We start from the raw sequence: 13,640 nt of genomic DNA on the forward strand, positions 1-13,640 counted from the left end.
AAAAGTCCTTACCGGGACAACCAGCTTTGCAAGTAGGGACTAAAGGATTTGCCACACTGGATGCGTTCTGCGGGCAGCGGTCAGGTCAAACCCGCATTATGAACAACATTGACAGCAACCTTTGAAGTTGAAGTTTGACCTGACCGCTGCCCGCAGAACGCATCCAGTGTGGCAAATCCTATCTCATAGGACAATTGGCCATCTAACTAATATTATTATCCCAGCAATTTGATTTCACATAAATTCCTACCTACATTCTCTGAAAGCTAAATTCCTGTTAACAGTAAAACCTACAAATGATCCTGCTATAAATATTGTGTTATGTCAAAGGTTGCGTCACTGGCAGTCATAGTCGCGTGGGCGCAAGGTGACTCCCAATCAAGATATATCAACACGACACGTTTATCGCATGATTTGACACATTCTTAATGTTGTTGTAGTAGGACAGTAGGTGTCGTTGTTTAGCATACATACATACATACTAACTTGTAAGTTTTATACTAATAAAAATATGTGTCCATGTGTTACACGCAATAAAAAAATTCATTCATTCAGTCATTAGAAAACTAGGTGCAATTTGGGAATTGGTATCAATGTAAAATACCATTAGTCCCTTAGTTGGCCGTCAACCGTCAACCCGACTATGATAAGCTAAATATGAATTTCTTGAATTGATTGTCACATCAAACATAAGACAAAGCTGCATTTAACTAAACTACCTAATGAAAATATCTTGTTTTTATTAATCAAATCAAATATGTCATGTACTCATGTTCTAGCACAATTTAAATTCGGTCAAAAGGATAAAATGATTTAAACAAATTGTGTTATCTTGTACAAAACTGTGTAACGTTTTAGTTAAGTATAGCTTTATAGGAACGCTTCCGTGTGTGTAATGTAGATTGATTGTCACCATCTGTTCAGATGAAAACAACACAAGTAGGTAGTCAAGTAGATTATGTACTTATCTAGTTTTAAGCAGGTATAAGCTCAATGTAGGAAGGAAAGACTAGCGACATAGGTATTCTACGCAACTACGTAAAACAATCAAGGACTATAATATCTCAAAAATAATATATACACCAATGGAAAACAGTTATTTCAGTTAATTTGTTTTACAAGTGGGTAGTTGTTGTTTAACCTCTCGTACTAATTCGTGTAAAATGGAATCTTGAGCTTTGCAAGGGTTTCAAGGCAGGAGGGTTAAACAAATTTTGCCGCCGAGTGAAACACAAAATTTCTCACCACACCAACATCAACACAAGAAAAATACTAACTGTAAAATATCAAACAAAATCAAAGTAAATCGATTCAAAATGAATGTCATTAAATTTAAAATGTATTATTAAAAAACATCATTTAAAAGTCACAAGAAACATAAGAAAACAACTCAAAATTTGCATTTGATTACTTTGCCTCACATGTGAATAAAATGCTACTTTCTTATCAGTTTTTGAACAATCAAGAGAGCCTTAACCAGCCGGTATGGTGAAAAACTATTTAAACTGTAGTGATGCCACCTTCTTATGGCTCCTCTACACGATGGCCCAGCGTAGGCCAGTCCAAGGGACGCAGCTATGTGGTGGAATGAGATAACTGATGTGACTAAATTTTAATTATGTGAATACGTAATAAAACGTGATGTGAGTACTCGCAATACATTTATTATTTAAAATGCCCATAACACTCGATCCCACCAACCAGAAGCTGTTTTCCTACATTCTATGATATTGCGGCCAAGTGACAATCCGTCACAATAACAATATCACTTGCTCCCTCTAACGCATAAATACGTCCCTTGGACTGGCCTACGCTGGGCCATCGTATAGAGGAGCCATTATGTACTTGAAAAATTTAACATACTTCTAAGTATGTATGACTCTAAGTTCCATTAAGATTATATGTACTGTTAGCAAAACTATTAGCATATATGTACATGTGCATACATATTTGTATGCACATACATATTTGTGCATACATATTTGTATGCACATGTACATATGCTAATTTTTACTTCTTGTTAGCAGTTTTTGTAATAAAACTATTAGGTAGGTACAAATGCTACGATCGTAAATTTAAAAGCAGTGTGTTACGACTTGCCAGTGTCAGTGGCGGAGTTTGAACATATCCGCAGAGCATACCGGAACTACCCAGGTAGCAAAATGACAAAATGACGTCAGCGACGTCATAATGACGGCATTATTACGTCATTATGACGTCGCTGACGTCATTTGACGTAATTTTGCTACCTGGGTAAATAGGCTTCGTACGTGTTTTTATTCAAACCTGTTAAATTATTTTCTTATACCTATAGGTATGACGTAGGTAGTCAAATCGGAATCTTCGGCCCGGATAGGCGTAAATTTGTATTTTTTGAAATGTGAATAATCATCATAATTATGTATTTGCGGGACCGACGCAATAGTCCAGCGGAAAACTGCAATAGGACCAATTCAAGTCCGTGAGGACATGGTGAGGACGATTTAACGTAACACTTCCTTGGACAAATTGAGACATTATCCAACAAGGATAAAGTGCAATTTTCTCTAGCTATCAATCCGACACAGATAGGAAGGTAGGTATGATTTATTAAAGATGACCCAAACATATCTTAAGCACTCTTTAGGTAGGTACTTACAGGTGCCTACTCCTACTCTTACTTAAATTTGGTTAAATACTTATGGCGTTATTAATAAACGTGTTACTGCCGTTACTAGCCTTTAGCTATAGAATAGTTTGTCTTTATCTGTCATTTTGACTTATGTATTTGTAAGAAAGGAATAAAACGTAATTTAACTAAAACAGGCCCGTAAATTTTAGAAATAAAGTTAGTATTAATGCCGACTTAATCATAAGATGTATGGCCTATAAAATAAATAAGATAAAAAACGGTTTGTTAATTAATTACCAGTAGAAAATAGTTGCGCGGAAAAAGAGAGCAAAATAATTGGCATATTAGTTACCTACGTTTCTTTATTTGTTTTTTTCTCTCAGTGCACCCACCTTGACGCTTTTCTGTTTAGCCCTATGGTTGACTGGTAGAGAATGCCTATAATGGCATTAAGTCCGCCTGTTGTACACTTTTTATGTGCAATAAAGTTTAAAATAAATAAATAATATTACCTTATTTTCAAAAGATGGATTTACTTTTAGAAATATTTATTAACGAAAAAAAAACAGGTACAGAAAACCTACAGGGTATGAAAATATACCGCTAGGAGACCGTGTCGACTGCTAAATTGGCAAAATATTCAGGAAATTCCATTTACATACCTTTTTTTGTGCAATTCCTATTTCTCAAAACGTGCATTCCGTATTACCAGAGGATATAATAGTATAGAGCGGTACTGTCATAGTAAATTTTGTAACCACTGTAAATTTACTGCCATCTATCGACATACTTTAAAACTAAAAATTAAGATTTATAAAAATACGTTAAAATGTATTTAAATATGGATAAATGATTTTTTTTATTTGCATTAATTATTTTTATATAATTTTGACCCATGTTCTTTCACTGACATGCGTTAAAATTATAAATAACAAACGAAACCGTCAACGCCCTCTATACGAGAGTAGGCCAAAGCTAGTGGCGCCATCTGATCGAGAATCAAATTTTCGTGATTTTCAAGTCACGTTTTTTCCTTAGACTGTATCCATCTATTACGGAGTTATATATATCTTTGAACCACAGTAAATTCACTGCCATCTATCGACACACTTTAAAACTAAAAGTGAAGATTTATAAAAATACGATAAAATGTATTTAAATATGGATAAATGATTTTTTTTATTTGCATTAATTATTTTTATTATTTTGACCCATGTTCTTTCACTGATATGCGTTAAAATTGTTAAATAACAAACGAAACCGTCAACGCCCTCTATACGAGAGTAGGCCAAAAGTAGTAGCGACATCTGATCGAGAATAAAATTTTCGTGATTTTCGAGGCACGTTTTTTCCTTAGACTGTATCCAATCTATTACGGAGTTATATCTATCTTTGGTATTACTTAGGTAATTCGCCATGCGGTCGAAATCGGCAGTTAGAGCTAAATAAAATTTAACATAAGCGCCATCTGTTCAACTATTTAAATACTAATGAAGGACCTTGCGCTCTAATTCTGAACTACGTTTGGCTACTCAACAATAGATGGCGCTTTAATTAATTTAATATAACCCCACTCTTATAGTATTTTTACCTTTTTTTGCACTATTCACAAAAAAATGTGGGTACATGATAGCGCAATTTATAAAAAGGCAAAATAAAACACTCGTCTGACACCATCCAATAGGCAGAAATGACGTTCTATCTTTCCTTAGCCATGTCATGTGATGTGATGTGATAATTGCAACTAGGTATAACCAAATAACATTCCTTCTGGGAAACAAAAATGTGAAATTTTGAAGTAAGCACACCCCACAGTTATCAGAATATTCTGCAGTGGATATTTTTAACAAATATGTAAAAATTCTGAATAACTTCTATTATATTTATGAAAGGAGAATTTATCATGATAGCTAAGTTCTTCAAGAAAATGTGTAAAAAACTTGTACCGCAAGCAAAAATGTCTAAATACTAGACATTTACAGATACTCTAATTTAGATACTCATTAAAAGATGGCACTATTAACTGTCAATTTAGCCAACCATACGTAGTGTATTCCAAGGTTAGCACATTCGTAATATCAGATTATTCTTGTAAAATTGGATACAAAATACAAATGACTTACCCATAACACCAAGCTGCTGTGGTGAAAGTGGGGCAGCATCTCCTCCTCCGGATCCAATAGAACCTGAAGCTAGTGACAGCCGCTCGCTGAAACCCAGTGGACTGCTACGGCCTCCACTACTTGCAACTGATCCCATTCCTACACATAACAGACATTAAATATGTATTTAAAATGATACTGGAATGTACTAAGATCGAAGATGGTGTGAACAAGACCGCATGTTGTTTACTTGTGCTTGTGTTGCTGTTTTCTTTTATTGAGGTGTGCAATGAAGAGTATTTGTATTTTGTATTTGAATGTAACCATCCAGAATGAATGAGAAATAGTGCCTGGAGTCAGACCACACTGTTTTCAAGCCAACTGTTATGTCAAGTGTGGGGCTTATAGGGATGCATACTGCCAAGTTTGTGCAAAGTTAGCTTGGTAAGAGTTTAATTATTTCAGAAAACAAGTTACATTAATATTTTAGGTGAGAATAGAGTAAAAGGGGGTATGAATATTTATCAATACACAATACAAATTAAGTAAGACTTGGAGTGTTTGAATATTTAATGTAATTTTTCATATAAAATTTTAATTACTGAGTAGTTACCTCCGCTAGGACTCCTCATCCGAGAAATTCTCTTGTTGATTGCCCTTTGTATCCGAGGGTTCAGTATGGGCTTGGCTCTCCTTCTTGCTAGGTATCGGGACAATATCCCGACTACTACAGCACTTGTGCCCACTACTCCTAGACTCCATAATACAACCTGAAATAATTCATGTTCTCATGGCACAATGCTACACCTATTTGATACTACATCTATATCATGAATTTGATATTATGATATTTTTGTCATTAATTAACCACTTTATTTAGTCATATTTATAAGTAGTAATGGTAAAAATATTTCAATTAATTGGATATTAAAGTGGAGTGGACTAATGCCAATATATAAATAAGTTCAATAATAACTATTCTTACAACAAATTGTTGTTAACCATTAAAAAAAAAAATTGCTTGTAAATAATTGATGTGGAGAGAAAGAGAATTGACTGTCCTGTCTCATATAGACAGGACAGTCAATTCCCTTCTTCTGTTATACCCAATGTAGAAGTCAGCATTTAACCACTTTTATACTAGAAAAGTTCAACTCCATTGATTAAACACAACCAAAATAATACTGGCAATAGTTTTTAATAAGGGTTCCTAAACATAGCTCGGACACTAGTAATTTTTAAGGATTTAGTTGAAATACCAGTTTAATGATCTTGACCTACATTATGTTTATCAACAATGATAGCAAACTCAATGGAACATCATCTATAGAATCAGTGCAACAAACCTTTTGAGATGTAGTTAACTGCAACTCACTAAACGATAATGCCTTTTGGCAATGCTTCAGCTTATCAAGCAACGCACTAGCTTGAAGTTGCATTGCTTATTTTCAATAATATGATATCCAATTTTAAGTCTAATAATTGCGGCCAAATTGTGGTCGTAATAGGTTATCTGTCAAGTAACTCAAGTACTGTCACACCCAAAACAGTTTATTTACTTTGAGCACTATGTAATACAATGTTATTATTAATAGTCGTGTATATAACCATGTGACATATTATCATTTATTCATTATTTGACTAACACATTATAATTACTCATGTGCTACAACAAGACACTTGAAATTCCCGGTTTTACCCTGGCTATTTTTTTTTTCATTCCGTTTCCGTACGGAATGACAGGTGGGTCGCTCTACAAACGCATATCAAAACGCGTTTGAAGTAGGTGTTTTTAACTGAAACTGAAACAACACTTGATTTATTGATTTCTTGAGCGCTCTCCACACTCCAATCCAATCGCGGCGCAAAGCCGCGAACGTGAGTGTGGAGTCTAGTTCGCTAATCAGTGAAATCGACTCCACACTCACGTTCGCGGCTTCGCGCCGCGTAGTCTGTAGCGAGCTTTAAAATTAAAACTTACACAACAACTTTTTCCCGCCATGAGAACTGTCATTCTATCTGTCAGTGTTGCCACATGACAAAGTAGAAACCTAGTTGATACCACTTACCAACTTACATCGCGCTTGGCGCGACACACTTACAGCTGGTGGAATGAGATAGCATAGCAATATCGCTCCCTCTAACGCATAAATGGGTCCCTTGGCTGTCCCTACGCTGGGCCATAAAAAAAAACATGCGAAACAATGTTCACTCCTGCTTTTATTTTATTTTTTGACTGAAAGAAAAATAATTTCTAGTGATATCTAAAGTTCCAAACTACACGGCGCGAAGCCGCGAACGTGAGTGTGGAGGGCCCTTAAAATCTAAAGTTCTGAACGCAACTTCTCATATCATATCAAATGTCAAACTTGACAATGTTGTTTTCTGTAATTTCTGTATAAAATTCCATTTCCTCTAGTACTACTAGACTAGAAGTTTATGTTATAAGGAAAATAAAGACTAAATATAATTAAAAATCACAATCGAGTGAAGTAAAAATAAATATAAAATTATGGATGTTATTCATCAATCATTACGACAGCAAACATTGAGGAGTACCATTGAAGACCTCCCAGACGAAGTGTTAGAGTTTATTTTAGGTCTCTTGCCACCTTACAAAGATCTACAAAGTTGTAAAACTGTTTGTAAAAGATGGTACAATTGTGCAGAGAGTAAGTTCCTCATTGAAGATAATTTATCTAGCAGGAATGACATATGAAGTTTTAATCATAGGCTTTAGTATTAAACATTGTTCATGTTAAGATACTGTTTTCTTACAGATGTCTTGCGTAAAACGTCGATGAAGCTGGTTAAAGCTGTAGGAGAATTTAACATATTATGGAAGAAAATAGCACCCACAGATCTGTTACCAACCATAACACGAAGATTCTCTCATGCTGCTTGTATACTTGACAATAACATGTACATATTTGGAGGCTGCACCACCAACGCAACATCATTTAATGATTTATGGAGGTTTGACTTGTCCAAGAGGCAGTGGGTGAGGCCACTGGCTACTGGAACATACCCAGTGCCAAAAGCATACACATCTATGGTTAGCTATAAAGATTTCCTCATTGTGTTTGGTGGGTGGACATACCCTTCACTCTCACAGTACTATCAAAATGTTACCATGTTTAATGATATTCATTTCTACTGTGTCAGCACTAATAAGTGGATCTTGATTAATGCCACCAACAGTCCGCCCCCTATGGCAGGACATTCTGCCTGCATTCGGGATAATGAAATGGTTGTTTTTGGAGGGCTTGTAATGTCACCAGCACAAAATTATCAAATTCAATGCTCAAATGATGTGTGGGTGCTAGACCTTACCACTCTAAACTGGATAAAACAAGCAACAACTAAGCCTAGGCCTTCACCAAGGTATGCCCAATCACTTGTGCCTCTGGACTCTGATAAAGTGATGTTGTTAGGAGGGGTGCAGACCTTACACAATCGGTTTGTGTACAGTGATTGCTGGATATTAACCATGAAGGGCCCAACATGGACATGGAAGGAGCTGGCTGTAAAAAATAAAGAATGGGCCGCTGCCAACATATGGTGTAATCCTGCATGTAGGGTTGGAGATAAGATAGTCAGTTTAAGCAGGACACGGTACGGTTGGAACTGTGCCAAGCCTTTAGTGACATCAGCCGTAAGGCTCTCAGCTCTTAGCAGACCTGAAGGTGCTCCAGTGTCAGTGAGAGTGGAACAAAGTTTACAAAGGCCATTGGACAGAGACCAAAATATAAATGGAAGGAGAGGTGTTTTACCAAGACAGGCTTTGAATGCTGCCAGACAACTGAATCAAAGTAATGAGCCAGTTGCAGGTCCTAGTCATGAACAAGGAAGAATTCCTACATTTAATGCCACTGATGAAAATGCTAGTTCAAACGCTAATAATGCTCCTGCAGGTCCAAGTTCAGACTCAAAACCATCAGGCAGTGCCTTAGACTTAGGTAGGAAAGAATCTATTTTGAGAAGAAATAAAAACAAGGTAAGATATCCATTAAGTAACTAAAAATAAGTTCTTGGCAAAATTTTAATGTTTGGTACAAGCTTTTATTGCTGACTGTACTTTTTTTCCACAGGCAACTAATACTCATCGAGACAATTCTAAAAACCCCAAACACAATTAGGTTATATTGTTTTATCACAGAGTTCCTATGGACACCTCCTGTCTCCATCATCAGATCAGCTTGATGGTACCATAATATTGCATTGTCACCTGACTTACATATGTATGCAAATTTTCAGCTTAATCGGAAACCGGGAAGTGGATCAAATTTAACTTGCAAGATTTGACTCGTACAAACATACATTGCAAGTCAAATAAAAGCTTGTAAAAATATAAAATTATTAAGTTAAATATTTAACGTAATTAATTTTTGATTTTCAGAATAAAGGTATGAAGATAGTTCGACAACTACAAGAGGCTAACAAATACAGGATGGCAGCATTTGCTTGTGACAACAGCTTAAACACTGCACCCCCAGAAAATGATCTAATCAATCAAAGACAAATTGCCCATCTTGAAAACAGAAGGGAAGAACCTCCTGTTGAAGCTGAAAATCCCCAAAGGCAACCAGCTGTAAAGAAGATTAAACGAAATACATTGACAATGCATGTTCTTGATATATCCACTGTGTTAAATGGCAACTCATTTAATTACGTCTCCTGGTTGTGTCCGCGACTAGGGGAAACAACTGGAGCCCCAGAGGAACTTGTCATGTATTCACTGGTTAAAGGGAACGGTGAACTTATTATGTTTGGAGGTGTACACAATGACATCAGTATTCTAAATTACTCTCAACACCAAAGCATGTATTCAAATTCATTGCATTTTATCACACCACCAAGAGATATAATTTGAAAGATTATGTTATTCATACTTTATGTTATGTACTGAACAATCTCATTAATACAGGAAGTGTACTATTAACATTAGTGCATTTTATTTTGTCTAATTCATTCTGACAAATCACTAAGTTTCATATAACAGTGAGCCAGTTACATTCAAAAGCACAGAAAATGGATCACTTTGTATGTAAACTTTCATAAAAGTGACCCATTTTCATTGTTCTTGAATGTGTATTGATATTATTTTCTACATTATTGTGTGTACGGTCAAGGAATTGAATTTCAGTACCATTTAGTACCTTGTCACAGTAACAATAGTATGAGGTCCCTAGCGACTTACATATTGACTGTCACCCTGACAAGGTACAAAATGCTTTTACACCATTAATCAATTCATAACTAGCATAGTCACATCATAGTAGTATGTGAAGTTTTACTCCTAGATTTAGGTGTTCAATTAAATATTTAAGCATTGAGTAGATACTGTGATTACAATGAAATACATTAAACAAAATTTGACTGCATCATTCATTTACAAACTTGGCTAATTGTCTGTCAAATTATTTAACTACGAAATTTCCCTACTTAAAAAATAACTTGTAAAAATTAAAATGGCTTAGTCTTGCATACATGCCTTAGGTACTCTGTCTATATTTTTGTAAGTTAATTCCATTATATTCCATAGAAAATTTAATAACAACTGGTGCATCAAATGTTTTTGTATTGAACACACTCGTAAAGAGTCGAGAGTTTCTGTGTCATAAATAGATAAATGATTTTGAACAAATTTGCAAAGTGAATATCCAATTAGTAGATGTTGTAAATGAAAGTTCTATATTTAGGAATTTATAATTAAATGATTGATTTATTATTATAAACAAGAATCGCATATTTCTTATCTAACTATCTTTACTAGTGCTAGGTACAAGCCCTCCAAATACAGCAGCTGGTATTTCTTTCTTCTGAACTGGAGCTGTTACAGTATCATCATCTTCATCATTACTATTTCCAGACTCCTCATCAATGTCAATTTCATCAGGATTGACCACCTTATCTGCACTCTCCTTGAGGCCTTGTGTTTCACCCCGCACAAACATAATATTTCCTTTGTTTGCAACAGCCATTTCAGCTGCCTTGGCTTCTAACATTCTCATGCCATCCTTCATTCCTGGTGCCAAATCGGAAATAGTGCCCGCTGCCTGGGCGGCGGAACTTAACATCTGAGCAGACATCATATTCACTTGAGTATTGTATGTGGCCTGTACACTTCTCTTTATTCTAAGCATTTCACGCATTGTATCCTCATTACCATGACGGACTTCAAATTCTTTCCATGTATTCCAAAAGTCGGCAGTTATTCTAGGATCACACATTTGGCTGCAATGTGCGTATATGGCTCGAGCTCTGTCAATTTCGCCAAGACGAGTTTCCATTTCAGAGAAACAAATACACATTTCTCTCGCTTTTTCTTCTGGTAACGTTTCTATAGCCTTTTCGTATATTTGACGTGTTTTAGGGACACCATAAATTTCGGCAGCTTTCTTAATGTATATATTGAACATCTCAAACATTTGCTCTGGTAAAACTGCAGTGGTTGCGCGCTCGTAAACTGACATGGCATGTCGAGCCAGGCCATGTTCTTCCTCCAATTTTGCATACAACAGGAAAATAGACTTTGCGAACTCTGCAGGACAGTGTTCAAGACATTGTTCAAACAAATCTCTTGCTCTCTCAAGTTTAGAGCCACCATATCTTTTCAAAAACTTTGTCAAATATGTATTCCAAATATCATATACATTGGGCCACTTGAAAAGTGCAATGCCCTTTTCATAAGCTCTGAATGCTTCCTCAAAATAATTATGCTCCTCTAAGAAGAGACCATAATTTATTATTATCTGTGGAGTAGCAATTTTCAAGTCAATAATGTGGTCATAAACAGCTTTGCAAGACTTGTAACTACCAAAACTTTCTTCAAGATCTGCATACATAGACCAAACTTTCAATGACTTGTATAAACGCATTTGGACTGTTTCTGTATCATCATGATAAGCAACTTTCCTGCTGGGCAGCACAGTTGCTTTTTGCATTAGTTTAAGTGCTTCTTCATAATTTTCATGTCTGATTTCCATTTCAGCCCATTCACACCAAACTGATGCCAAGTCATCCACTTTTGCATAGCTCACTTGTGTTGCTTTCTCAAAAATTAATCTAGCATCCTCAATTTGGTCATTTTCTTCATAAAACTTAGCAAAACCAACCCACAGTGTGTACAGTTTTCCAACAGCAAGTTTTGGGTCTACTGTCTGTACAGCTTCAGTGTAAGTGTCAATAATTTCGTGTGGTTTTCCTTCATAAAGTTTAACTCTTTTATGCCATTCAGCCACATTATGAGGATTTTGTCTTAAAAGAACTGAATTAAGAAGAAGTAATCTTCTTTCCATCAAGTATTCAAATCTGGCAAGTCTCAATTCTAAATCTATATCATCATCTTCAGATGGGTTTGGTTTTTTTGCAACATCTTCCATTTTTTTGCTTAAACTAAGTTCTTCAAACTGAGCATATGCATCAAAAACTTGAGTGAAGTCTCTAACAGTAGTCACAGTTTGAATAGCTTCTTCATAGATGTCTCTGGCTCTTTCAAATAAGCCACTTCTAACATAATAATCTGCAAGAGAGTTCCACAAATGTCCCAACTGATCTGTATAGCGCCTCAGACCTCCTCTAATAATAGCATCCACATTCAGTGTATGAATTTTGTCTGGATTTTTTGAAATTAATTCACACAACTCGTTCCATACTTGGTGGTTTGACTTGCCATGTTTTGACTGGAAATTCTCATTGTTCACTATTTGTGCCAGTTTGACTGCAGCTTCGTCTAGTTTATTAATTGAAGTTAGGTAGTCAATATACTCTTCTGTATCTTCAGGGCTTAACTTTAAATAACGTCTAAACACTCTTACAGCAGTTTCAGGAATGTTGTGTTTTTTTAGAAAACTCAAGTACGAAGGCCATATCCTGTGGTGCTGGGTAATTGGCAATGCCCGTAAAGCACTGTCAAATGCTTTTCTTGTGACTGTTATCCGGCATTGATCAGTCAAAAAGGTACAGTAATCCATCCAAATCCTTGGCATTTTGTGCATGAAGACCAGTGATCTTTCAAAGCAATTGTTCACATGATCATAGCAAGGGTCTGTTATACAGCGGCCTCTTATTTGTGCCCTTCTGAGTTTTAGGTAATTGTACCACAGTTTGAAGGACCCAGGCAGCTCCTTCAGAGCTCTTTCATAAATCATATTAATCTCATGTTTGGGTGCACCTTTTTTATGTTCTATATATCTTAGCCAATGTTTCACTGAAAATGGGTTTCTTAAAATTTCCTCTTCATATGGTAAATCTTCTTCACTCTGAAAGAAGGTCAAATTCTAATATTAATTTTATTAAATCATAATATAATTAAAGTTTCTAGAGTAGACCTTTGGTACTATATAGGCTATACCTATAGCCATGGATCTACTCCAATAACCTAGCGTTAAACAAAACTAGGTTACAACAAACAAATCGTATATTAAAATAATATATCATAGCGGATACTTACAAAAAATATTTCGATCTCTTTACCATCAAGTAAAGGCATTTTGCTAGATTGTGGTCAGAAATAAATCAGAAATATGTAAGTTTTACAAGCCGACAAATAACGCTATTCTGTATAGAATGTCAATATGTATGACAATTGACAGTTCTAAAACTTTTTTTGCCCAACGCACGCATGCAGTTGCAAGCCAATGTACGCGGAAATCGTTTCATTGCAAAACTTTGTAAATGTTCTGTAAAATAATATTAATACTTTTATAAAATATTCCAGTTTTAAACGCTGGAATTGTAGCGCGAGTTCTGTGTCAACAATATGTGAATCCAAATAAAGTAACAATTAAAGCATATGCGTCATACAAAAGTTGTGTCCCTGAGGTGCGTCTAAAGGAACGACATTAGTATGTTTGAGACATCGTAGAAACCGCTGCATTCTACACCTATTATAGAAAGATTCTTTTTTCTATGGTCATTCAAAT

At 35.5% G+C, this 13,640-nt stretch overlaps 3 protein-coding genes across 3 annotated transcripts in view; 1 reads left to right on the forward strand and 2 right to left on the reverse strand.

Moving 5' to 3' along the window:
• Positions 1–6,405, reverse strand: part of LOC134740748 (mitoguardin) — an 83,985-nt gene extending 77,580 nt beyond the window's left edge. Inside the window, exons 1-3 of the mRNA XM_063673345.1 lie at positions 6,060–6,405; positions 5,327–5,483; positions 4,735–4,872 (exon numbers count right to left, since the gene is read on the reverse strand). Of these exons, the coding sequence (XP_063529415.1) occupies positions 4,735–4,872; positions 5,327–5,483; positions 6,060–6,152 (388 nt within the window). The 5' untranslated portion in view covers positions 6,153–6,405. The remainder of the gene's footprint in view (positions 1–4,734; positions 4,873–5,326; positions 5,484–6,059) is intronic.
• Positions 6,406–7,131: 726 nt separating this feature from the next.
• LOC134740730 (F-box only protein 42) lies at positions 7,132–9,657 on the forward strand. Its single transcript, XM_063673322.1, has 3 exons — positions 7,132–7,385; positions 7,494–8,710; positions 9,113–9,657. The coding sequence occupies exons 1-3, from the start codon at positions 7,226–7,228 to the stop codon at positions 9,584–9,586; spliced, it is 1,851 nt and encodes a 616-aa protein (XP_063529392.1). The 5' UTR covers positions 7,132–7,225; the 3' UTR covers positions 9,587–9,657.
• A 755-nt stretch (positions 9,658–10,412) lies between these two features.
• LOC134740729 (pre-mRNA-splicing factor syf1 homolog) lies at positions 10,413–13,299 on the reverse strand. Its single transcript, XM_063673321.1, has 2 exons — positions 13,169–13,299; positions 10,413–12,977 (listed from the first exon to the last, which is right to left on the reverse strand). Exons 1-2 carry the CDS (start codon positions 13,205–13,207, stop codon positions 10,473–10,475), a joined length of 2,544 nt encoding a protein of 847 aa, XP_063529391.1. The 5' UTR covers positions 13,208–13,299; the 3' UTR covers positions 10,413–10,472.
• Between the last annotated feature and the right edge of the window lie 341 nt (positions 13,300–13,640).

The sequence above is a fragment of the Cydia strobilella genome, chromosome 4, assembly GCF_947568885.1.
Source record: "Cydia strobilella chromosome 4, ilCydStro3.1, whole genome shotgun sequence".
Lineage (NCBI taxonomy): Eukaryota > Metazoa > Arthropoda > Insecta > Lepidoptera > Tortricidae > Cydia > Cydia strobilella.